The following is a 25880-nucleotide window of genomic DNA, read 5'->3' as shown; positions in this document are numbered from 1 at the left end:
CTTTCTTCTCATTCTTTCAGCAACTAAACTGACACATAAATACTGTGAGTTAAACTTATTTGATGCGACAAACACACAGAATGATGATATCACACTGTGCCTGCTTCTTTACACTGTCCTGTTGGTTGAGTAAAGGTGTACACTACAGATCTAGCCTGGAACCCAAACGGAGAATATCAGTTTGGATTACAAGCCACAAACACCTAGCCTGGTCTCATATCTGTTTGTGCTTTTGCCTACTTCATTGTCAAGCCAAACATGTTTTGCATGCCAATTTCACAAGGAGTTGGCAAGAGAGCAGAAACAGACTGGCACCCAGGCTAGTCATGTGGTAGACTGGCACCCAGGCTAGTCATGTGGTAGACTGGTACCCAGGCTAATAACAACCCACAACAAATAAATTCCTTGGCTTTTGTGGGGCAGAGGTAATGCCAGTGCGTCATGGTCATACCTTGTTTTGTTATGAGCATGGTCTCAAATCCCAGAGGTACATGAATCACTAGCAGATTAGTAACCCTTAATAATCTATACATTGATCACATTTAAGGGGCACCCGGTTTTTGGATTACCCCAGCTGGTACCCCTAAAATGAGGTGGGATTTCTGGCAGTATGGAGGAACAGATGAGAAGGGTAAAGCGAAGGTTGGCAGATGGTTGGATTTCAGGCAGGCAGTGCCCACTGGGCACCTTGGCAGGAGGTGGGAGGTTGGTATGAATTCAGCTCACTGTAACCTTTCAAAGCTAATGAGGGTGGACACGCTGGCATGGGATTGTGTTGGCGTGCTGGCATGGGGTTGTGGGAAAAACATCCTCCCACCTATAGAGTGAAGGGGTAAACCATGATGTAGGTAGCCTCACATGCCAGGATTCTAGACTCTGATATAGACACACTGCTGTTGAAAGACACTAACATATACAGTGCATTTGGAAAGTATTCAGACCACTTGACTTTTTACACATTTTGTTCTAAAATTGAATTTTTTTAAATCCCTCATCAATCCACACACAATACCCCATAATGACAAAGCAAAAACTGAAATATTACATTTACATAAGTATACAGTCCCTTTACTCAGTACTTTGTTGAAGCACCTTTGGCAGCGATCTCAGCCTTGAGTCTTCTTGGGTATGAAGCTACAAGCTTGGCACACCCGTATTTGGGGAGTTTCTCCCATTCTTCTCTGCAGATCCTCTGTCAGATTGGATGGGGAGCGTCGCTGCACTGCTATTTTCAGGTCTCTCCAGAGATGTTTGATCGGTTTCAAGTCCGGGCTCTGGCTGGGCCACTCAAGGACATTCAGAGACTTGTCCCGAAGCCACTCCTGTGTTGTCTTGGCTGTGTGCTTAGGGTTGTTGTTCTATTGGAAGGTGAATTTTCGCCCCAGTCTGAGGTCCTGAGCGCTCTGGAGCAGGTTTTCATCAAGGATCTCTCTGTACTTTGATCTGTTCATCCACCCCTCAGTCCTAACTAGTCTCCCTGTCCCTGCCGCTGACAAATATCCCTACAGCAAGATGCTGCCACCAAAATGCTTCACCGTAGGGATGGTGCCAGGTATCCTCTAGATGTGACGCTTGGCATTCATGCCAAATAATTCATTCTTTGTTTCATCAGACCAGATATAATCTTGTTTCTCATGATCTGAGAGTGCTTTAGGTGATGCTTAGCAAACTCCAAGCGGGCTGACATGTGCCTTTTACTGAGGAGTGGCTTCCGTCTGGCTACTCTACCACAAAGGCCTGATTGGTAGAATGCTGCAGAGATGGTTGTCCTTCAGGAAGGTCTAGGAAGAGTCTTGGTGGTTCCAAACTTCCTCCATTTAAGAACGATGGAGACCACTGTGTTCTTGGGGACCTTCAATGCTGCAGAAATGTTTTTGTACCCTTCCCCAGATCTGAGCAGCGACACAATCCTGTCTCGGAGCTCTACGGACAATTCCTTTGACCTGCACTGTCAACTGTGGGACCTTATATAGACAGGTGTATACCTTTCAAGATCATGTCCAATCAATTGAATTTACCACATGTAGACTCGAATCAAGTTGTAGAAACATCTCAAGGATGGTCAATGGGATCAGGATGGACCTGAGCTCAATTTCGAGTCTCATAGTCAAGGGTCTGAATACTTACGTAAATAAGGTATTTCGGATTTTTATTTTTAATACATTTGCAGAAATTCTACAAACCAGTTTTCGCTTAGTCATTATGGGGTATTGTGTGTAGATTGATTGTTTTTGTTTTTTAATCATCCATTTTAGAATAAGGCTCTCGCGTAACAAAGTGGAAAAAGTCAAGGGGTCTGAATACATTCTGAATGCACTGTATTGGACACCCACGTACTGTATTGATTATTCTCACGTCTACATATGCCATACATTAAGCATACATTCACAAGCCCCCTGGCTGAATGTATTAACCTACATCCCTGTTCTCGCATGTAGTCTATGTATAGGCCTAATACATGACATTCCAGTCCCTCTTTGCTGGTTGACAGCTACAGTGGGGCAAAAAAGTATTTAGTCAGCCACCAATTGTGCAAGTTCTCCCACTTAAAAAGATGAGAGAAGCCTGTAATTTTCTTCATAGGTACACTTCAACTATGACAGACAAAATGAGAAAAAAAATCCAGAAAATCACATTGTAGGGTTTTTTATGAATTTATTTGCAAATTATGGTGGAAAATAAGTATTTGGACACCTACAAACAAGCAAGATTTCTGGCTGTCACAGACCTGTAAATTCTTAAGAGGCTCCTCTGTCCTCCACTCGTTACCTGCATTAATGGCACCTGTTTGAACTTGCTATCAGTTTAAAAGACACCTGTCCACAACCTCAAACAGTTACACTCCAAACTCCACTATGGCCAAGACCAAAGAGCTGTCAAAGGATACCAGAAACAAAATTGTAGACCTGCACCAGGCTGGGAAGACTGAATCTGCAATTGGTAAGCAGCTTGGTTTGAAGAAATCAACTGTGGGAGCAATTATTAGGAAATGGAAGACATACAAGACCACTGATAATCTCCCTCGATCTGGGGCTCCACGCAAGATCTCACCCCGTGGGGTCAAAATGATCACAAGAACGGTGAGCAAAAATCCCAGAACCACACGGGGGGACCTAGTGAATGACCTGCAGAGAGCTGGGACCAAAGTAACAAAGCCTACCATCAGTAACACACTACACCGCCAGGGACTCAAATCCTGCAGTGCCAGATGTGTCCCCCTGCTTAAGCCAGTACATGTCCAGGCCCGTCTGAAGTTTGCTGGAGAGCATTTGGATGATCCAGAAGAAGATTGGGAGAATGTCATATGGTCAGATGTAACCAAAATAGAACTTTTTGGTAAAAACTCAACTCGTCGTGTTCGGAGGACAAAGAATGCTGAGTTGCATCCAAAGAACACCATACCTACTGTGAACCATGGGGGTGGAAAAATCATGCTTTGGGGCTGTTTTTCTGCAAAGGGACCAGGACGACTGATCCGTGTAAAGGAAAGAATGAATGGGGCCATGTATCGTGAGATTTTGAGTGAAAACCTCCTTCCATCAGCAAGGGCATTGAAGATGAAACGTGGCTAGGTCTTTCAGCATGACAATGATCCCAAACACACCGCCCGGGCAACGAAGGAGTGGCTTCGTAAGAAGCATTTCAAGGTCCTGGAGTGGCCTAGCCAGTCTCCAGATCTTAACCCCATAGAAAATCTTTGGAGGGAGTTGAAAGTCCGTGTTGCCCAGCAACAGCCCCAAAACATCACTGCTCTAGAGATCTGCATGGAGGAATGGACCAAAATACCAGCAACAGTGTGTGAAAACCTTGTGAAGACTTACAGAAAACGTTTGACCTCTGTAATTGCCAACAAAGGGTATATAACAAAGTATTGAGATCAACTTTTGTTATTGACCAAATACTTATTCTCCACCATAATTTGCAAATAAATTCATTAAAAATCCTACAATGTGATTTTCTGGATTTTTTTTCTTCTCATTTTGTCTGTCATAGTTGAAGTGTACCTATGATAAAAATTACAGGCCTCTCTCATCTTTTTAAGTGGGAGAACTTGCACATTTGGTGGCTGACTAAATACTTTTTTGTCCCACTGTATGTGAAGGGGGAAGAAACAATAGCTGGTAGAACAAAGCAAAATATAATACTTTGTAACTAGGGACAAACTAACCGATAGCTTCTATAGAAGGTGTGAGTGGCCAAATTGCTAATATTGTATTTCACACTGTTATCAACATGCTCATTAAGCACTAGCGCAGAGATAAGGGCAAGTCGAGATGAAAAATGGCGTAATCAAATGCCTTTCGTGTGTTCAGACTTGTTTCATTTGTTTTATGTTAATCCTTTCTGCAATGGCTTTGGTGATGACATTGGCTACCTAACTAAAGAAGAGGTGTATTACTCCCAGACAGTGGTGTAAATTACTTAAGTAAAAATACTTAAAGTACTACTTAAGTAATTTTTTGTAGTATCTGCACTTTACTATTCATATTTGAGAGCTTTAATTTCACTACATTCCTAAAGAAAATAATGTACTTTCTACTCCATACATTTTCCCTGACACCCAAATGTACTTGTTACATTTTGAATGCTTAGAGGGACAGGAAAATTGTCCAATTCATGCTCTTAAAGAGAAAATCTCTGGTCATCCCTACTGCATCTGATCTGGAGGACTCACTAAACACAAATGCTTCATTTGTAAATTAATTCTGAGTGTTGGAGTGTGCCCTTGGCTAACTGTAAATATATACATATTTTTAAGAAAATCATACTGTCTGGTTTGCTTAATTTAAGGGATTTGAAATGTTGTATTCTTTTACTTTTGATATTTAACTATATTTTAGCAATTACATTTACTTTTGATACTTAAGTATATTTAAAACCAAAGACTTAAGTCTTATACTCAAGTAGTATTTTACTGGGTGACTTTCACTTTTACTTGAGTCGTTTTCTATTACTGTAGCTTTACTTTTACTCAATTGGGTAATTTTTCTACCACTATTCCCAGATAATAGTCTGTCAAAGCACTCATCTGTGGAAATAACCTGACCCACAAGAAAGTTGAGCATGCTCCTTTTTGTCTAATACAAAAAACTAAACAAAGTAACTTATTTTGGCTGAGAAATGCACAGAGGATGCAGAAGAGAATAGGATTGCATTGTTCAGCAGAATCACGTGCCCCTGTCAATGAAAACAACAGTAAACATGTTGTCCCACACGAATGATGCAGCGCCCCCTTTGGACCAATTGAGATATCGCTTGTGACTAACACATGCCAGTTAATTACTATAGCTCCCGCCCTGGGCAAATTAGTGTAAATGCCGGATCTCTATGGTAAGACCCATTATTCAACCAAGTTTCGTCAAAATCGGCCCAGTGCTGTCAGAGATATCGCGTGTGACTAAGGTACAAACGGAGGAACAGAGACAAATCCACATTCCCCTCCCCGATTTCATCGTGGGGGACAACTAAAGCCATTAATTAAGGGGAAGGGAGAGCGAGGGAAGGGATGGAGGTACACAGAGGTGTTTATAGATTTGTTTGTGGTAGTATAATCTGTGTGCGTGCGCCAAATCAGTACACAGCAGAAACACCATCTGTTTCCTCAGAGGCTAGGACTCAAATTTGGTCCAGATCGGCACGAGACAGCTGCTTATTGCAGGACTGGTGGGCTGTCTCCCGTAGCCTCCCGTAGCTCGTCAACCAGTAGGATTTCTGAATTTAAAAACCTCTCTCACCGAATACGAAAGCGGGATCCCGAACATGATGATGAGAGAAGATGCGAACTAATATCGTTGAGAGAGTAAAGTATTTTACATGCTTTTATCTGTATTCAATAACTGCTTTAATTTCCGAGAATTTATAACGTTTTACAGGACTGAAATGGATGAGGAGAGCCTATCACAAAACTGCATTCATGTGTTAATGCTGAAATCATTCTGGATGCTTTGAAGGCAGCTACGACTGTGGTTCATCTATCCTCCTGCATCGATGAAGCGCTTGCAACGGCTGAAGACAAACGAAATTAATTGCATGGTCATTATTTGATATAAAAAATAGGTGAGCCTGCCGCGTTTTTATGTTCATTAATAGGCTATTTGTGTCGAATTGTGGGATTGATTTTGTCCATTGAGAATGTACTTGCTGCAGTAACGGACAGTTATACAAAACCTTGTGACATTGGTTACATATGACTTTATACTAAATATAACAAACGTGTGATCACGTTGCATTTGTTAAAGTAGGCCTAGGCTATGTATTCAGGCTTTCATATCTTACGGGTTTGTTTGTCATTAGCCAATATACATACTTCTCCGCCAGTTTTATATATGCATTATAGAAGTCTAGCAAATTATTTGATTGTAAATGAATATGTTTTATATAAAGTAAACTTATAAACTTGCGCTGATTCAGATTAACTTAACTTTTTATTCAGGAACGGCCTTTTATTGCTATTTGAGTTGTGAGAATAAATTCCTTATCATAAACTAGCTATCCAAGGTGAATGGATAAGGGTTAGCCACCATTAGTTTAGTAGCATCCATTTTCCACAGGTGTCTGGACTCCAAATGTAGCCTATTTCTTTTATATGAGAATACTTATCTCTTATATCACACTACAGAGGCCAATATTAAACTAGGCAGATCTATTCAGAGACACGGTCCACAAGCGAAATCTATTGGAAAATTAGATTTCCTCATTTTGAAACGCGCTTTACTGTCTACCAACAGGGAGTCCGTATACATTTTGGCCTTGACGAGTTGCCGTTAAAATGGGAGACAACATGTCCAAAAGATTGAAATTAGTGTCGGCTACGGAAGCGGAGATGGAGGAAAGATCTTTTATCAACCCGTACCCCGACTGGGACAAAGGAGTCTTCACATCTTCCAATTCAGGAATGGACAGTGACTGCAACGAGCCTTTCGGCGAAAATGGAAAGGTAAGAGCCCCTTTGTTAACATTTATTTGCCATAAGTAGCTACTGTATCTGGCTAAATTGTAACGTAGCTGTTATGATTCACTTGCGCATGCCACAAGCGCATCTTTGACATTCTGAAGAGCTCTAACTCAGACAAAGTGCAGTATTAGACAACTCTAGCCCCATTGTGACTGCTATTAGTCAGTAAACACCACATTACTCAGTAATAACAGTCACTCAGACCATTCCTGCACAGAGCCCACACCACTCTGACACATTATTAGCCTGAAGACCCAACGACGTTGAATTGCTTAGAATTCTATGTAGGGCAGAAATAAGCGTTTCGATAAGGAACGTTTCCTCTCACGACCTCTACAAGCCAGAATGCTAAATAAAATATACTTTACAGGTTCTCTGTGTGGTTCGTCTTTTTGCAGGTATGAATGTGAGACAAAATATCCACAGAGTAGTGTTATCAACCAGACCTTCAGTATGCTGGTTTGTATGTCGTTTGCATTTCTGTTTTTTATTTTCAACAAGGATGCAATTCCAATCCCAGGTGACAAACCCTTGCACAATATGGTCGAGTCTAACAGCAAACACTTCCAGCTGATTGCGAGGAAACATGCTTAGGTCGACTACATTTGGCTATTGTTGACATATTTTGTGCATCACATGCAATTTGTCAACAGATTGAAAATACAAGCGACAGAACTCTTACCAGCGCTGCAAAAAGTCAGGTAAAAAATCTCCACCTCCTACCACCAAAAGGACCAACAGTGTCCACAGCATTGTGGACAATGTAGAGTAATTGTAAATATAATTTTATTTAACATTCTGTTTTGTAGCTAGAGACATTTGCATCTTTCTTACTGCAACTTTGTTTAGACTGATTTCCATGGAGCAACCATGGTAACAGTGTGGCGGTTTGCCAATGGACAAGTGTGCTGAATCTTGTAATTTATGAGCTGTGACCTGGGTGTCACACTGTTCAGAGGTTCTGGTGCTGAAATTGGCAATCGGCTGTCATTGTTTTATCTTGCGCTAATGGTGCTATGTTTACTTGTGCGCTGTGTTAATGGCACAACTTCCAGTTTCCACAGGCTCCTTTGGATGTCTTCATTTTACCTGTAGCCGTTCCCAATATGACAGATGGCCTCATGGTAGTGCCATCCCACTTCTCACACCAATGCAGCAAATCCCTGGTCCCGTGGAGGAAAGAGTGGTCTGGAGGAAAGGGCTTTTAGAAATGATCTTGATGATTAGCAAGGCTGGTGTAGGAGGTCTATGGCCTGTATACAGTGATGGATTGAATTGTGACATATTGAACTGCAGCTCCCCCTAGGAAAAGTAATTGCATCTAACTGCTAATGAGGCCTTTCGTGTGGATCTGTTTTGGCAGTGGGGTACAATTATGACTCAAGAAACTGTTGTCATTGCCGGCTCCGGCCAGTATTGTGGCTAATCATTTAATGCCCTCTCAGCCTTTATACTCATTAGTATATCGTGGCAAGGAAACAAAGAACAAAGCTCGTTTTACTTTTTTAGAAAACAGCCCTAATGTTGGTAACAAAGTTAATTATGTTTCATACAGAGTCACATTTATTTATTTTCCAAGCTATAGCACACAATATTTTACATACAGCAGGTTTTTAAAGGACAAAAGAGTTTGATCTGCATCGTGTTTTCACTTTTGCCATGGAAGAAATATTGCGATACTGGTATCGTCACAGCCTTGAAATCTATGACATAATGGTCATAACACATCATGTAGTCACGTGACCTAGCCTTGGAGACAAATCATTTTGTCATGCAAGACTACAACTCGGTGGCCTTGTGGTTATGTGTCCGCCCTGAGATTGAAAGGTTGGAAGTTCGTTCCCGATGCGGCAATGCTTGGCACTCGGGGGTGTACTTGTACATCAAGTTCCCTCAAGCTACAGAAACAGGAGAGTGCCTGCTCCTATAAGTTGTGCCGGCTCGCACAAGCCAAGGCTACTTACTTACAAGACAAAAATAGAGGAGACTGTAGGCCATTTGGTCTCCCATCTTTTTGCTATTTTCATTAATACCCAGTGGTTTCCCAAGCCATTTTGTGTTGTGAGTTGTGACCCTCCCCCTAAAGCCTTTTAGAATTTCCCTCTGGCCCTCTCTGTCCAGCACAATGCTTCTTGCCACGGTCACCTAGTCATAAGCCTCCACAGCCTCAATCCTGCCTGTCTAATGACTTGGCCTTTAGGCTGCTGCTAGCTAGTCTGGAGCCCTGGACTGAATTGAGATCATTCACAAGTGTGACAGGAGATACCAGGGATAATGTCATGTTCAGCAGCTCATGCATTAGATTCATAGAGGTTGAGTCCTTACCTCTCAACCTTGATACTGTTATGGGGATTGACAAATAGGTTCTGCACTTTGAGTGGATAGCCTGCCCTAATACACTTAGACCCGGCCTGACATCATATCTCTTTTCCTGCTCCTGAGAGGCTTGGCTACTGTAGTCTGGTCCTCAGGCCAACATTTTGTTGGGTTACATCAATCAAACAGAGAGGGAAATATCAGGGGACACGGTAAAAGAGCCAGAGGGATCGTCAGTCACCTGTGCAGTTAAAAAAAAAAGTTATGTTCTTAACTTAATTCCTCAGTTGGTGTTGTGTGTTTACTCACTGTCAGCATCAGTACCTAGACCCCGGGGGAGAGAAAGGCAGACGGCTCCATAAAATAACCCAATAAACCAGAATTACACTTCACCCCTCCTCTCTTTAGCTCTCTTAGGCGTTCTCTTTCTCTCACTCACTCACTCACTCACTTGTCTGGCCCAGGGCTGCCTGCAGAGTGGGTCGTGGTTTGGATGAGATTGAGGGGGCAACCAGGGAGCAATGAAAGTTCCCACACAGCCCTAGAGAAAGTCACTTTTATATTGTAATTGAGGTGTTCAGGTCAAAGAACATTTGGTGCCAACATGGCTTGTATGAAAAATTTATTTCTATACGGAACAAAACTATAAACGCAACATGTAAAGTGTTGGTCCCATGTTTTATGAGCTGAAATAAAAGATCCAAGAAATGTTCCATATGCACAAAATGTTTATTTCTCTCAATTGCACACATTTGTTTACATCCCTGTTAGTGAGAATTTCTCCCTTGCCAAGGTAATCCATCCACCTGACAGGTGTGGCACATCAAGAAGCTGATTAAACAGCAGGATCATTACACATGTGCACATTGTGCTGGGGACAATAAAAGGCCACTCTAAAATGTGCAGTTTTGTCACACAAAACAATGCCACAGATGTCTCAAGTTTTGACAGAGTGTGCGCATGCCGACTGCAGGAATGTCCTCCAGAGCTGTTGCCAGAGACTTTAATGTTAATTGCGCTACCATAATCCGCCTCCAATGTCAATTTAAAGAATTTGGCAGTGCGTCCAACCGGCCTCACAACCCAGGACCTCCACATCCAGCTTCTTCAACTGTGTGATGGTCTGAGACCAGCCACCCGGACAGCTGATGAAACTGTGGGTTTGCACAACTGAAGAATTTCTGCACAAACTGTCAGAAACAGTCTCAGGGAAGCTTATCTGCGTGCTCGTCGTCTTCACCAGGGTCTTGACCTGACTGCAGTTTAGTGTTGTAACCGACTTTAGTGGGCAAGTGTTCACCTTTTGAGGGCCACTGGAACGCTGGCGAATTATCCTCCTTTACGGATGAATCCCAGTTTCAACTGTACCGGGCAGATGGCAGACCGTATGTATGGCGTTGTGTGGGCGAGCGGTTTGCTGATGTCAACGCTGTGAACAGAGTGACTCATGGTGGCGGATATGGTATGGGCAGGCATAAATCCATTTGAATGCACAGAGATAGCGTGATGAGATCAACAGCCTAATCAACTCTGTGCGATGAAGGTGTGTTGAGCTGCATGAGGCAAAAGGTGGTCACACCAGATACTGACTGGTTTTCTGATCCACACCTCTACTTTTTTTTAAGGTATCTGTGACAAACCGATGCATATCTGTATTCCCAGTCATGTGCCTCGACACAATCCTGTCTCGGAGCTCTGTGGACACTTCCTTTGACCTCATGGCTTGATTTTTGCTCTGACATGCGCTGTCAACTGGGACCTTTTTATATAAACAGGTGTGTGCCTTTCAAGATCATGTCCAATCAATTGAATTTACCACAGGTGGACTCCAATGAAGTTGTAGAAACATCTCAAGGATGATCAATGGAAACAGGGTGCACCTGAGCTCAATTTCGAGTCTCCTAGCAAAGGGTCTGAATACTTATGTAAATAAGGTACCGTTGTTTTTAATTTTGAATACATTTGCAAAAATGACTAAACCTGTTTTTGCTTTGTCATGGAGTATTGTGTGTACATTGATGAGAACGTTTAATATATTTTAGAATCAGGCTGTAGCGTGAACTATCCATTTTAACAACACATCAGCATGCAATACAGTAGCACTTCTCACAGCCCCTCCCTCTCTCTCCCTCCTATTGTTATGTTAAACAGTGAATGTTTGTTTCTCTGTTGAGCACTCCCTCTCCATGCCTGGCTGCAGTGGGAATTGTGAACTCCAGCACAATGTTCCTAGTGGTTAGTAGTCAGGCCCGCTGTGCTCCATAAGCCTATGCTTTCAGTAATATGAGCTGGTCCTTTAAATTGATCTCAATTGTTTGTTTTGCATTCCATAGGCCATGTACCCCCTTGTCCTACAGTGTATATTGTTGATTGGAAATTGGTCCCAAGAGAATGGACTGCATATCCATGATCAAACAAGGGGGTTGGCCTTACCCTTTTTATGTGCAGAACGAATCATAAGGCCATGTTCAAGGCCTGCATTAGATCAGACAAATAGTACTCTTTGTGAATATGATTGGTTGTTGTCAAAATTAAATCCTCAGAGATTAGTTTTTTGTTATCCCTGGATTAACCTTACATCAAGGTTGTGTGTCACTGTCCAAGATGCTTAAACACGGTAGCGCTGCCTTTAGCATTGCAGCACACACTTAACCCAGGCTTAGTTTAGCCTTCGTTCTGACTCTGTCCATGGTGCTAGCAGAATTAGGCTATATTATGTAGTCTTAGGCTACACATACAGGCAGGTTACTATTGTCTTGGTTGTATGTGGTATTGACGCTGAAAATAATACAATAGCTAAGGGTACTGATAGTTCTTGGCTGTGTCTGTGGTCTGTCTGGCTGTGCGTTAGGCGTGGGCGGTATACCGTGTGGGGTATTTGGAAAAAGCCACGGGATGGTTTTTCAATACCTTCAATATCGTCAACTATTACTTTGACGTTTTTCTATAAATGTGAATATTTGTAGCTACTTTTAAGTTATTACCTGCAGTGAACTTAGGAGATAAAGCAGATTGCGTTCTTCATTTTACCTGTCACATTTATTTTAAATCATGCAGTTTCCATAGTTCCCCAGAACAGTTGAGCCAGTCACGTGTTTGTTTGTAAATAGCATAATGGGAGAAAGTGAGCTGGTGAGTCCATAGTGTTCTATATCTGTCGGCGAGTCTCTGTTGTGCGGTGCACATGAGGGGATGATCTTACTACTAAATATTTGCCATCAGATCTCTTCTAATGGCTTTCCGACTGAAGTCAGGGCTCTGGATGAGTTGCCATCTTGTGCTTCCTACTAGCATTTTTTCCCCCCTCTGTTCTTCTCTCCTCCATGTACACATGCTGCTCTTCCTTCAGATAAGCATGCGTCAACTTAGTTGATTTGCCCAATTTCTCTCGTTCACTTTTGCTTGTAAATGTCCACACTCACCGAAAATGACATTCGGTAGCTACTCGCTATGCTTGTTCAACTTTCTGAACTGGATTTGCCTGCTTTTGCAATTAGTTTTCCATCAAGATAGAACTACCAAAGGAGTTGCAATCTACTGCAGAGAGAGCCTGCAGCGTTCTGTCATACTATCCAGGTCTGTGCCCAAACAGTTTGAGCTTCTACTAAAAATCCACCTTTCCAGAAATAAGTCTCTCACTGTTGCCGCTTGTTATAGACCCCCCTCAGCCCCCAGCTGTGCCCTGGACACCATATGTGAATTGATTGCCCCCCATCTATCATCAGAGTTCATACTGTTAGGTGGCCTAAACTGGGATATGCTTAACACCCCGGCCGTCCTACATTCTAAACTAGATGCCCTCAATCTCACACAAATTATCAAGGAATCTACCAGCTACAACCCATAATCCGTAAACATGGGCACCCTCATAGATATCATCCTGACCAATTTGTCCTCTAAATACACCTCTGCATCACTGATCTCAGCAATCACTGCCTCATTGCCTGCGTCTGTAATGGGTCCGCGGTCAAATGACCACCCCTCATCACTGTCATATGCTCCCTAAAACACTTCAGCAAGTAGGCCTTTCTAATTGACCTGGCCTGGGTATCCTGGAAGGACATTGACCTCATTCCGTCAGTAGAGGATGCCTAGTTGTTCTTTAAAAGTGCTTTTCTCACCATATTAAATAAGCATGCCCCATTAAAAAAATGTAGAACTAAAACAGATGTAGCCCTTGGTTCACTCCAGACTTGACTGCCCTTGACCAGCATAAAAACATCCTGTGAATTAGCATCGAATAGCCCCCACAAAACACAAAAAGTCAAAAACCAATCTACACAGTCAGTTAGGAAAACAAAGGCTAGCTTTTTCAAACAAATTTGCATCCTGTAGCACTAATTCCAAAAAGTTTTGGGACACTGTAAAGTTCATGGTGAATAAGAGCACCTCCTCTTCTAGCAGCCCACTGCACTGAGGTTAGGAAAAACTGTCACAATTGATACATCTACGATAATCAAGAATTTTATTAAGCATTTCTTCTACGGCTGGCCATGTTTTCCACTTGGCTACCCCTACCCCGGCCAACAGCTCTGCACCCACGCAGCTACTTGCCCAAGCCCCCCGCTTCTCCTTCACCCAAATCCAGATCTTCTGAAAGAGCTACAAAATCTGGACCGCTACAAATCAGATGGATTAGGCAATCTGCACCCTCTCTTTCTAAAATGATCCGCCAAAATTGTTGCAACCCCTATTAGTAACCTGTTCAACCAATCTTTCGTATCGTCTGAGATCCCTAAAGATTGGAAAGCTGCCGTGGTCATCCCCCTCTTCAAAGGGGGAGACACTCTAGACCCAAACTGTTACAGACCTACAGTGAGGGGAAAAAGTATTTGATCCCCTGCTGATTTTGTACATTTGCCCACTGACAAAGAAATGATCAGTCTATAACTGTAATGGTAGGTTTATTTGAACAGTGAGAGACAGAATAACAACAAAAAAATCCAGAAAAACCCATGTCAAAAATGTTATAAATTGATTTGCATTGATGGGCAAACGTACAAAATCAGCAGGGGATCAAATACTTTTTTCCCTCACTGTATATCCATCCTGCCCTGCCTTTCTAAAGTCTTCGAAACCTAGTTAACAAACAGATCACCGACCATTTACAATCCCACTGTACCTTCTCCACTATACAATCTGGTTTTCGAGCTGGTCATGGGTGCACCTCAGCCACGCTCAAGGTCCTAAACGATATCATAACCACCATTGACAAAAGACAGTACTGTGTAGCAGTCTTCATCAACCTGGCCAAGGCTTTCGACTCTGTCAACCACTGTATTCTTATCGGGAGACTCAATAGCCTTGGTTTCTCAAATTATTGCCTCGCCTGGTTCACTAACTACTTCTCTGATAGAGTTCAGTGTGTCAAATCGGAGGGCCTGTTGTCCGGACTGTGGCAGTCTCTATGGGGTTTCCACAGGGTTCAATTCTCCGGCAGACTCTTTTCTCTGTAAATATCAACGATTTCGCTCTTGCTGCTGGTGATTCTCTGATCCACCTCCACGCAGACGACACCATTCTGTACACATCTGGCCCTTCTTTAGACACTGTGTTAACTAACCTCCAAACGAGCTTCAATGCCATACAACACTCCTTCCGTGGCCTCCAACTGCTCTTAAATGCTAGTAAAACTAAATTCATGCTCTTCAACCAATTGCTGCCCGCACACGCTCGCCCGACTAGCATCACCACTCTGGACGGTTCTGACTACAAATACCTACAGTTGAAGTCGGAAGTTTACATACACCTAAGCCAAATACATTTAAACTCAGTTTTTCCCAATCCCTGACATTTAATCCAAGTAAAAATTCCCTGATTTAGATCAGTTAGGATAACCATTTTATTTGAAGAATGTGAAATGTCAGAATAATAGTTGAGTGATTTATTTCAGCTTGTATTTCTCTCATCCATTCCTCCTGACAGAGCTGGTGTAAATGAGTCAGGTTTGTAGGCCTCCTTGCTCGTACACGCTTTTTCAGTTCTGCCCACATATTTTCTATAGGATTGTGGTCAGGGCTTTGTGACGGCCACTCCCAATACCTTGACTTTGTCCTTAAGCCATTTTTCCACAACTTTGGAAGTATGCTTCCAAGCTTTAACTTCCTGACTGATGTCTTGAGATGTTGCTTCAATATATCCACATAATTTCCCTCCCTCATGATGCCATCTATTTTGTGAAATGCACCAGTCCCTTCTGCAGCAAAGCACCCCCACAACATGCTGCTACCACCCCCCATTCTTCATGGTTGGGATGGTGTTCTTCAGCTTGCAAGCCTCCCCATTTTTCCTCCAAACATAACGATGGTCATCATGGCCAAACAGTTCTATTTTTGTTTCATCAGACCAGACGACATTCTCCAAAAAGTACACTCTTTGTCCCCATGTGCAGTTGCAAACCGTAGTCTGGCTTTTTTATGGTGGTTTTGAGCAGTGGCTTCTTCCTTGCTGAGCAGCCTTTCATTTTATGTCAATATAGGACTCATTTTACTGTGAATAAAGAAACTTTTGTACCAGTTTCCTCCAGCATTTTCACAATGTCCTTTGCTGTTGTTCTGGGATTGATTTGCACTTTTCGCACCAAATAATGTTCATCTATAGGAGACAGAAAGCGTCTCCTTCCTGAGTGGTATGACGGCTACGTGGTTCCATGGTGTTTATACTTGCGTACTATTGTTTTTACAGATGAACGTGGTACCTTCAGGCATTTGTAAATTTGTAAAAACAAGGTTTTTTCCTGAAGTCTTGGCTGATTTTCCCATGATGTCAAGCAAAGAGGCACTGAGTTTGAAGGTAGGCCTTGAAATGCATCCACAGGTACACCTCCAATTGACTCAAATGATGTCAGTTAGCCTATCAGAAGCTTCTAAAGACATTACATAATTTTCTGGAATTTTCCAAGCCGGTTAAAGGCACAGTCAACTTAGTGTATGTACATTTCTAACCCACTGGTATTGTGATACAGTGAAATAATCTGTCTGAAAACAGTTGTTGGAAAATTTACTTGTGTCATGCACAAAGTAGATGTCCTAACCGACTTGCCAAACTACGGTTTGTTAACAAGAAATTTGTGGAGTGGTTGAAAAGAGTTTTAACATCTCTGGGATAAAAGCCAGAGAAAATGCAGAGTGCCAAATTCAAATAAATTACTATAAAATCATGCTTTCATGAAATCACACATGCAAGATAAAAAATTTAAGCTACACGTATTGTGAATCCAGCCAACATGTCAGATTTCAAAAAGGCTTTTCGGCGAAAGCAAACGATGCTATTATCTGAGGATAGTACCATAGTAAACAAAGAGGGAGAAGCATATTTCAACCCTGCAGGCGTGACACAAAACGCAGGAATAAAAATATAATTCATGCCTTACCTTTGACGAGCTTCTTTTGTCGGCACTCCAATATGTCCCATAAACATCACAAATGGTCTTTTTGTTTGATTAATTCTGTCAATATATATCCAAAATGTCCATTTATTTGGCGCGTTTGATCCAGAAAAACACCGGTTCCAACTTGCGCAACGTGACTACAAAATATCTCAAAAGTTACCTGTAAACTTTGCCAAAACATTTCAAACTACTTTTGTAATACAACTTTAGGTATTTTTTAACATAAATAATAGATCAAATTGAAGACGGATGATCTGTGTTCAATACAGGAGGAAAACAAATTGTAGCTAGCTTTCTGGTCACTCGCCTCTATCTAAAAGTACACTTCAAGTTACCCTCATTCAAGATGGCTGTACTTCTTCATTACACAAAGGAAAAACCTCAACCAATTTCTAAAGACTATTGACATCCAGTGGAAGCGATAGGAACTGCAAGAAGGTCCCTTAGAAATCTGGATTCCCATTGAAAAGAGTGACCTCAAAAAGAACATCTCAATGGTTTGTCCTCAGGGTTTCGCCTGCTAAATAAGTTCTGTTATACTCACAGACATGACTCAAACAGTTTTAGAAACGGCAGTGTTTTCTATCCAAATCTACTAATAGATTTCCTTCACTCATGTAGCCGAACATACCCTCGTAAAACTGACTATCCTACCGATCCTTGACTTCGGCGCTGTCCTTTTCAAAATAGCCTCCAACACTCTACTCAGCAAACTGGATGTAGTCGATCGCAGTGCCATCCGTTTTGTCACCAAAGCCCCATATACTACCCAACACTGTGACCTGTATGCTCTCGTTGGCTGGCCCTCGCTGCATATTCGTTGCCAAACCCGCTGGCTCCAGGTCATCTATAAGTCTTTGCTAGGTAAAGCCCCGCCTTATCTCCGCTCACTGGTCACCATAGCAACACCTACCCATAGCACACTCTCCAGCAGTTATATTTCACTTGTCATCTCCCAAAGCCAACCCCTCCTTTGGCTGCCTTTCCTCCTAGTTTTCTGCTGCCAATGACTGGAACGAATTGCAAAAATCACTGAAGCTGGAGACTTCTATCTCCCTCACTAACTTTAAGCATCAGCTGTCAGAGCAGCTTACCGATTACTGCACCTGTACACATCCCATCTGTAAATAGCCCACCCAACTACCTCATCCCCATATTGATATATCTTTTTTGTTGCTCTCTTGCACCCCAGTATCTCTACTTGCACATCTATCACTCCAGTGTTAATGCTAAATTGTATTTATTTCACCACTATGGCCTATTTATTGCTTTACCTCCCTAATCTTACATCTGCACACACTGTATATTGATTTTTCTATTGTGTTATTGACTGTACGTCAACTGGCCTACAAACTTAAATGTATTATTATTTTAAAAATCTTTTAGCATTTAGCTGAAAGCGTCTATGTGATATCACTTAGTTTGTGCTAATCTTGTTAGCATTCTGGTAATAGAGGCCCAATGAGCTTTTCTTGCGTTTATGGCGCCACCTTGTGTGCTTTGACTGTCATACCTTAAATCCTGATATGAGAGAAGGACGGTATGAAAATCTGGATAACTCCCAAGCCTACTGTGTGTTTCTATCCATTTCTGTCTCTGTCCTCCTGGCTCCTGGGGCTTCTTCAAGGCCTCACCCTCATCCATCTGGCTCTCCACTATATCCTCTCAGAGATGGAACCATATTTCACACAGACATGTCTGCTTCTAGAACCAACCCTTTTCCTGCTTCCCCATCTTCTTAAGCTCTGTTGATATCACAGTTTGACCTAGTCGTTGGTGTTGTGGCAGCAGCGGCCTCCAGCCATTTTGATTGAGGTAGTATTGACACTTGCTTGATGTTTTGTTTTCTCTGCTTCAGTTCATACAGGATTCCCTTCATTCAGAAGTTTAGACCTGGATATCACTCCTATATATATATCTATTCATCAGTGTTGGGGTTTGGTGCCTCGGGCTCTAAGCTTCTCACTTTCTTTCACCTCAATATTGACGCTTTAGGGTTATTTTTATACTGTAAATCCATTCAAATAAAGTTGTCAACTCATCATTTGACATCTAAAACAATGAACAGTAAAATAATAAGCTTGGTTAAGAGAAAAGCTATTTATTACAGTGTCTTGCACAAAGCCTGTCAAAGTGATGGCCTATTTGAGGCGTTCGTTAGCATAATACTGATGTTGTTCATGGCCTTGAGTCAAATCTAGCAGACACGCTCTAAATAAACACAAGATAAAGAGTAAAGCTTGACTGATCCTGATTCATCAGAATAAACAGATTTTATAGGGGCTTAGACTAGGCTATACGCTAAGCCCAAATTAAATCAATGAAGGCTGAATATGGAGGGAAAGGCAGGATGGCCTACATTGGGTGAAGACTCCTGTGAAATTTAAATGGTAGTTTATTTTGCAAGAGGTAGGCTATTTCACAACAGGATTAGTCCATAATGTTGCATGATCGGTGGTTAGGCTATTAGCTGGCCAAAAGTAGGCTACATGAAAAGTGCAATACTGTTAATTACAGTCTCTAGTGTTAGGTGAACAATAGGTAATTTAAAGAAATAAAACAGGCTACATACAGACACTGGTTAGTCAGGCTGATTGAGGTAGTATGTACATGAATGTATAGTTAGTGACTATGCATATATGATAAACAGAGTAGCAGCAGCGTAAAAGAGGGGTTGGGGGTAGAGGTCGACCGATTATGATTTTTCAACACCGATATCGATTATTGGAGGACAAAAACCCCCACTTATTTTAACTTAATATAATGCATCAATAAAATCAATTTAGTCTCAAATAAATAATGAAATGTTCGATTTGGTTTAAATAATGCAAAAACAGAGTGTTGGAGAAGAAAGTGAAAGTGCAATATGTGCCATGTTAAAAAGCTAATGTTTAAGTTCCTTGCTCAGAACATATGAAAGCTGGTGGTTCCTTTTAACGTGAGTCTTCAATATTCCCAGGTAAGAAGTTTTAGGTTGTAGTTATTATAGGACTATTTCTCTCTATAAAATTTGTATTTCATATACCTTTGACTATTGGATGTTCTAATAGGTATTTTAGTATTGTCAACCTAATCTCGGGAGTTGATGGGCTTGAAGTCATAAACGGCGCAATGCTTGAAGCACAGCAAAGAGCTGCTGGCAAATGCAGGAAAGTGCTGTTTGAATGAATGCTTACGAGCCTGTTGCTGCCTACCACCGCTCAGTCAGACTGCTCTATCAAATCATAGACTTAATTATAATAACATACAGAAATACGAGCCTTAGGTCATTAATATGGTCAAATCCAGAAACTATAATTTAGAAAACAAAATGTTTATTTTTCAGTGACATACGGAACCTTTCGGTATTTTATCTAACGGATGACATCCCTAAGTCTAAATATTGCTGTTACATCGCACAACCTTCAATGTTATGTCATAATTATGTACAATTCTAGCAAATTAATTACGGTCTTTGTTAGGAAGAAATGGTCTTCACACAGTTCGTAACGAGCCAGGCGGCCCAAACTGCTGCATATACCCTGACTCTGCTTGCACAGAACGCAAGAGAAGTGACACAATTTCCCTAGTTAAAAGAAATTCATATTAGCAGGCAATATTAACAAAATATGCAGGTTTAAAAATATATACTTGTGTATTGATTTTAAGAAAGGCATTGATGTTTATGGTTAGGTAGACATTGGTGCAACGACAGTGCTTTTTAATTTCCCCAGCACCTTCTGATGTTCCCAAAGTCTCTATGTTAACCAAGGGGTTTTCAAATGTTACATCAGTAGGGTAGAGAGAGGAAAAGGGGGGGAAGAGGTATTTATGACTGTCATAAACCTACCCCCAGGCCAACGTCATGACACCAGTGACTGATGTGTACTCCTCAATGCCATCGGAAGAATCCCGGAACATGTTCCAGTCTGTGATAGCAAAACACTCCTGTAGTTTAGCATCTGCTTCATCTGACCACTTTTTTTATAGCCTGAGTCAAGGGTGCTTCCTGCTTTCATTTGTGCTTGTAAGCAGGAATCAGGAGAATAGAGTTGTGGTCAGATTTACCAAATGGAGGGCAAGGGAGAGCTTTGTATGCGTCTCTGTGTGTAGAGTGCAGGTGATCTAGAAATGTATTTTGCCTCTGGTTGCACATTTAACATGTTGATAGAAATTTGGTAGAACTGATTTAAGTTTCCCTGCATTAAAGTCTCCGGCCACTAGGAGCACCGCCTCTGGATGAGTGGTTTCCTGTTTTCTTATTTTCTTATACAGCTGACTAAGTGCGGTCTTAGTGCCAGCATCTGTCTGTGGTGGTAAATAAACAGCCACGAAAAGTATAGCTGAACTCTCTAGGCAAGTAGTGTGGCCTGCAATTTATCACAATATACTCTACTTCAGGTGAGCAAAATCTAGAGACTTCCTTTGATTTCGTGCACCAGCTGTTGTTTACAGCTTACCGGAGTGTGCTGTTCTATCCTGCCGGTGCAGCGTGTATCCCGCTAGCTGAATATCCAAGTCGTCATTCAGCCACGTTTCCGTGAAACATAGGTTATTACAGTTTTTGATGTCCCGTTGGTAGGATTTTCCTGACCGTACCTCGTCTAATTTATTGTCCAATAATTGCACGTTGGCGTGTAGTATTGACGGTAATGGCAGCTTTCCCAGTCGCCTTCTCCGGGTCCTGACCAGGCATCTGACTCTTTGTCCTCTGTACCTGTGTCGCTTCCTCTTGCAAATAACGGGGATGTCGGTCCTGTGGAGTGTTTGGAGAGTGTCTTGTGCATCGTCCTTGTTGTAGGAAAAATCTTTGTCTAATCCGAGGTGAGTGATCGCTGTCCTGATATCCAGAAGCTCTTTGTCTAATCCGAGGTGAGTGATCGCTGTCCTGATATCCAGGACGTAAGATACGGTTGCAGAAACATTATGTACAAAATATGTTGCCAATAATGCGAAGAAAACCACATAATAATACAATTGGTTGGGCGCCGTAAAACTGCTGCCATTTCTTACGGCGCCATTTTAGTCCCTGTGTCCTGTGTAGAGTGCCATATTTCGGATGGGACGCTAAACATGTATCCTGACTCTCTGTGGTCACTAAAGATCCAATGGCACTTATTGTAAGAGTAGGGGTGTTAACCCTGGTGTCCTGGCTAAATTCCTAATCTGGCCCTCATACCATCATAGCCACCTAATCATGCCCAGCTTCCTACTGGCTTATTCATCCCCCCTCCTCTCCTCTGTAACTATTCCCCAGGTCGTTGCTGGAAGTGAGAATGTGTTCTCAGTCACATTTTAACTGGTAATTTTTTTTATAAAGATGTCTGTTTGGGCCAAATTTAAGGCCAGTCCAGATTGGACCAAATCTGAACCGGATGTGGATGAGATTCCCTAAAAACACGTCACTTCAATGCAGCTATGACCTTTTCGTAGCAGGTTAGGAGATCTTACGCAGCATGTCAGAAGAATTTGGTTAAGTTTAGGATAAGAATATATACTCTCCTAACCTACTACAAGAAGTCACTTGCATAGAAGTAGTGTTTTTTTTTTAAGGGAGTCCCATTTGTGGACGTTGAAATCAAGGCCGGTCCGGTAGCCATCAACAAGTCAAAAAGGTGCGCCTGGGGGGGATTACTCACTGACAATTTATTCAGTACTTTGAGAGTCACAACTTCTATGTGCTTAATGTAAAGCAGCTGTTGACATTCACCCCCTCCACTCTTTAAAGGGAGAATCCATATGTTTTGCATAAATGCAAATAGCCATGTCTATGAATTAATAGCGATGGAACTTATTACAAGTGTTTTAACAACGCATGCGTTTTACAAAACAACACGTAGGGAGAACTTTCAATAAGTGAGTCGCTAGAGCATGTGTCGATACTGATAGGCCCGAAAGGCAGCGCTGCTCTCGGATCAGCATTTTCCAGCATTTTTCTTACCTTAATGTTAGAGCCTGATAACAGATCAGCTCCTAGAGGGAAATTATCACCTATGGTTGTAAATATTGAGGCAGCTTGTTCTAATGCTTAGGCTATGCACTATCAATTACTTGACACATCATTGCACACATCATTAGGCCTACACATCATGAAATTGAGACTAATTTCGGGTAGCAGCCTAGCTAAATAGAACTCGATTGAACATGAAATTGATTCCAATATGATTGAAATACAGTACCAGTCAAAAGTCCTGACACCTACTCATTCAAGGGCTTTCTTTATTTTGACTATTTTCTACATTGTAGAATATTAGTGAAGACATAAAAACTATGAAATAACACATATGGAATCATGTAGTAACTAAAAGTGTTAAATCAATTAAAATATATTTTTATATTTTAGATTCTTCAAAGTAGCCACCCTTTTCCTTGATGACAGCTTTGCACACGTTTGGCATTCTCTCAACCATCTTCATGAGGAATGCTTTCCAACAGTCTTGAAAGAGTTCCCACGTATGCTGAGCACTGCTGGCTGATTTTCCTTCACTCTGCGGTCCAACTCATTCGATCCAACTTATCCCAAACCATCTCAATTGGGTTGAGGTCGGGTGATTGTGGAGGCCATGTCATCTGATGCAGCACTTCATCACTTTCATTCTTGGTCAAATAGCCTTTACACAGCCTGGAAATGAGTTTGGGGTCATTGTCCTGTTGAAAAATAAATGATACACCTTCCCATATGGTTTGTAGGAATATCGCTGCAGAATGCTGTGGTAGCCATGCTGATTAAGTGTGCCTTGAATTCTAAATTAATCAGACAGTGTCACCAGCAAATCCCCCCCCCCACACCATCAAAACCTCCTCCATGCTTCATGGTGGAAACCACACGTCAACCACGTCAACGTGCTTTCTTTGCTTCAATTTGACCACGAAGGCCTGATCCACACAGTCTGAACAGTTGATGTTGAGATGTGTCTGTTACTTGAGCTCTGTGAAGAATTTATTTGGGCTGCAATTTCTGAGGATGGTAACTCTAATGAACTTAGCCAGTTTCATCAGCGCTTGATGGCTTTTGTGACTGCCCTTGAAGAAACTTTAAACGTTCTTGAAATTTTCCAGATTCACTGACCTTCATGTCTTAAAGTAATGATGGACTGTAATTTCTCTCTCCTTATTTGATCAGTTCTTGCCATAATATGGACTTGGTCTTTTACCAAAAAGGGCTATCTTCTACCACCAAATAGGGCTATCTTTTACCACCTCTACCTTATCACAACACAACTGATTGGCTCAAAAGCATTAAGAAGGAAATTCCCACAAATTAACTTTTAACAAGGCACACATGTTAATTGACATGCATTCCAGGTGACTGGAAGCTGGTTGAGAGAATGCCAAGAGTGTGCAAAGCTGTCATCAAGGCAAAGGGTGTCTACTTTGAAGAATCTCAAATTGTAAATATTTTTGTTTAATACATTATTTTTTTGCTTACTACATGATTCCATGTGTTATTTCATAGTTTTGATGTCTTCACTATTATTCTACAATGTAGAAAATAGTAAAAATGTTTTAAACTGAGTAGGTGTGTCCACACTTTTGACTGGTACTGTATATAGGCCTATGTAGACTACTCTATTTTTATTTCAATCTCCTTTAACCCAGAACAAAAATCTTCCCTAATTTGGTCAGAAATTCGTGTACCACTTTGTCTCCGTAGTCTGTCCACGAGAGATTGCACTGTTGTAGCCTCTAATGGCATTTGCATTGTGACAGTCCCAAGAAAGTGTATTGACTTAGCTGTCGATGCTGAGCTGTTCTTTTACCGTCTCAAACCAGTGGAGCAGTGAAATTGAAAATGCATTCTGGATATGCATCACAAGAGAATTGCTGAGGTGGCCTATTTAATAAAAAAAAATATATATATATATATGACACAAGACGACCCGCTAAGGCAGTTTGTAGCTCTAGGGTGCTGGATGGAGGCCATCGGAGCTACCCAAGCTGTCACTCTGTTGTTTTGGCCTGGGAAAGGGAGCTGTCTTTTTGTGTTTGTGTTTGTTGTTTTGTGAATTGAAGGTGTGCCCCTTCGTTCCTTATTTCCAACCAATGGATTGTGTGACTGAGCATATACAGTTGAAGTCGGAAGTTTACATACACCTTAGCCAAGTACATTTAAACTCAGTTTTTCACAATTCCTGACATTTAATCCGAGTAAATATTCCCTGTTTTAGGTTAGTTAGGATCACCACTTTGTTTTAAGAATGTGAAATGTCAGAATGATAGTAGAGATTTATTTATTTCATCACATGCCCAGTGGGTCAGAAGTTCACATACACTCAATTAGTATTTGGTAGCATTGCCTTTTAAATTGTTTAACTTGGGTCAAACATTTCGGGTAGCCTTCCACAAGCTCCCCACAATAAATTGGGTGAATTTTGTCCCATTCCTCCTGACAGAGCTGGTGTAACTGAGTCCGGTTTCTAGGCCTCCTTGCTCGCACACGCTTTTTCAGTTCTTGTCACAAATTTTCTATAGGATTGAGGTCAGGGCTTTGTGATGGCAACTCCAATACCTTGACTTTGTCCTTAAGCCATTTTACCACAACTTTGGAAGTGTGCTTGGGGTCATTGTCCATTTGGAAGACACATTTGTGACCAAGCTTTAACTTTGATGTCTTGAGATGTTGCTTCAATATATTCACATAATGTTCCTTCCTCATGAAGCCATCTATTTTGTGACGTGCACCAGTCCCTCCTGCAGCAAAGCACCCCCACAACATGATGCTGCCACCCCCGTGCTTCACAGTTGGGATGGTGTTCTTCGGCTTGCAAGCATTCAAATTTTTCCTCCAAACATAACGATTGTCTTTATGGCCAAACAGTTCTATTTTTGTTTCATCAGACCAGAGGACATTTCTCCAAAAAGTACACTCTTTGTCTCTATGTGCAGTGTCAAACTGTAGTCTGGCTCTTTTATGGCGGTTTTGGAGCAGTGGCTTCTTCCTTGCTGAGCAGCCTTTCAGGTTATGTCGATATAGGACTCGTTTTACTGTGGAAATAGAAACTTTTGTACCCGTTTCTTCCAGCATCTTCACAAGATCGTTTGCTGTTGTTCTGGGATTGATTTGCACTTTCCGCACCAAAGTATGTTCATTTCTTTCACAGAACGTGTCTCCTTCCTCAGCGGTATGACAGCTGCGTGGTCCCATGGTGTTTATACTTGCGTACTGTTTGTACAGATGAACGTGGTACCTTCAGGCGTTTGTAAATTGCTCCCAAGGATGAACCAGACTAGTGGAGGTCT

General features: G+C 41.7%; 1 protein-coding gene across 1 annotated transcript in view; it reads left to right on the top strand.

Annotated features, from left to right (window-relative positions):
* Nucleotides 1-5483: 5483 nt before the first annotated feature.
* The window catches only part of lancl2 (LanC lantibiotic synthetase component C-like 2 (bacterial)), a 54886-nt gene continuing 34489 nt past the window's right edge, over nucleotides 5484-25880 (top strand). Inside the window, exons 1-3 of the mRNA XM_020494553.2 lie at nucleotides 5484-5800; nucleotides 5952-6057; nucleotides 6729-6937. Of these exons, the coding sequence (XP_020350142.1) occupies nucleotides 6770-6937 (168 nt within the window). The 5' untranslated portion in view covers nucleotides 5484-5800; nucleotides 5952-6057; nucleotides 6729-6769. The remainder of the gene's footprint in view (nucleotides 5801-5951; nucleotides 6058-6728; nucleotides 6938-25880) is intronic.

This window comes from Oncorhynchus kisutch, linkage group LG11, assembly GCF_002021735.2.
Source record: "Oncorhynchus kisutch isolate 150728-3 linkage group LG11, Okis_V2, whole genome shotgun sequence".
Classification (NCBI taxonomy): Eukaryota; Metazoa; Chordata; class Actinopteri; order Salmoniformes; family Salmonidae; genus Oncorhynchus; species Oncorhynchus kisutch.
Note: the sequence above shows the minus strand (reverse complement) of the source record. Positions and strands in the feature narration are given on the sequence as shown.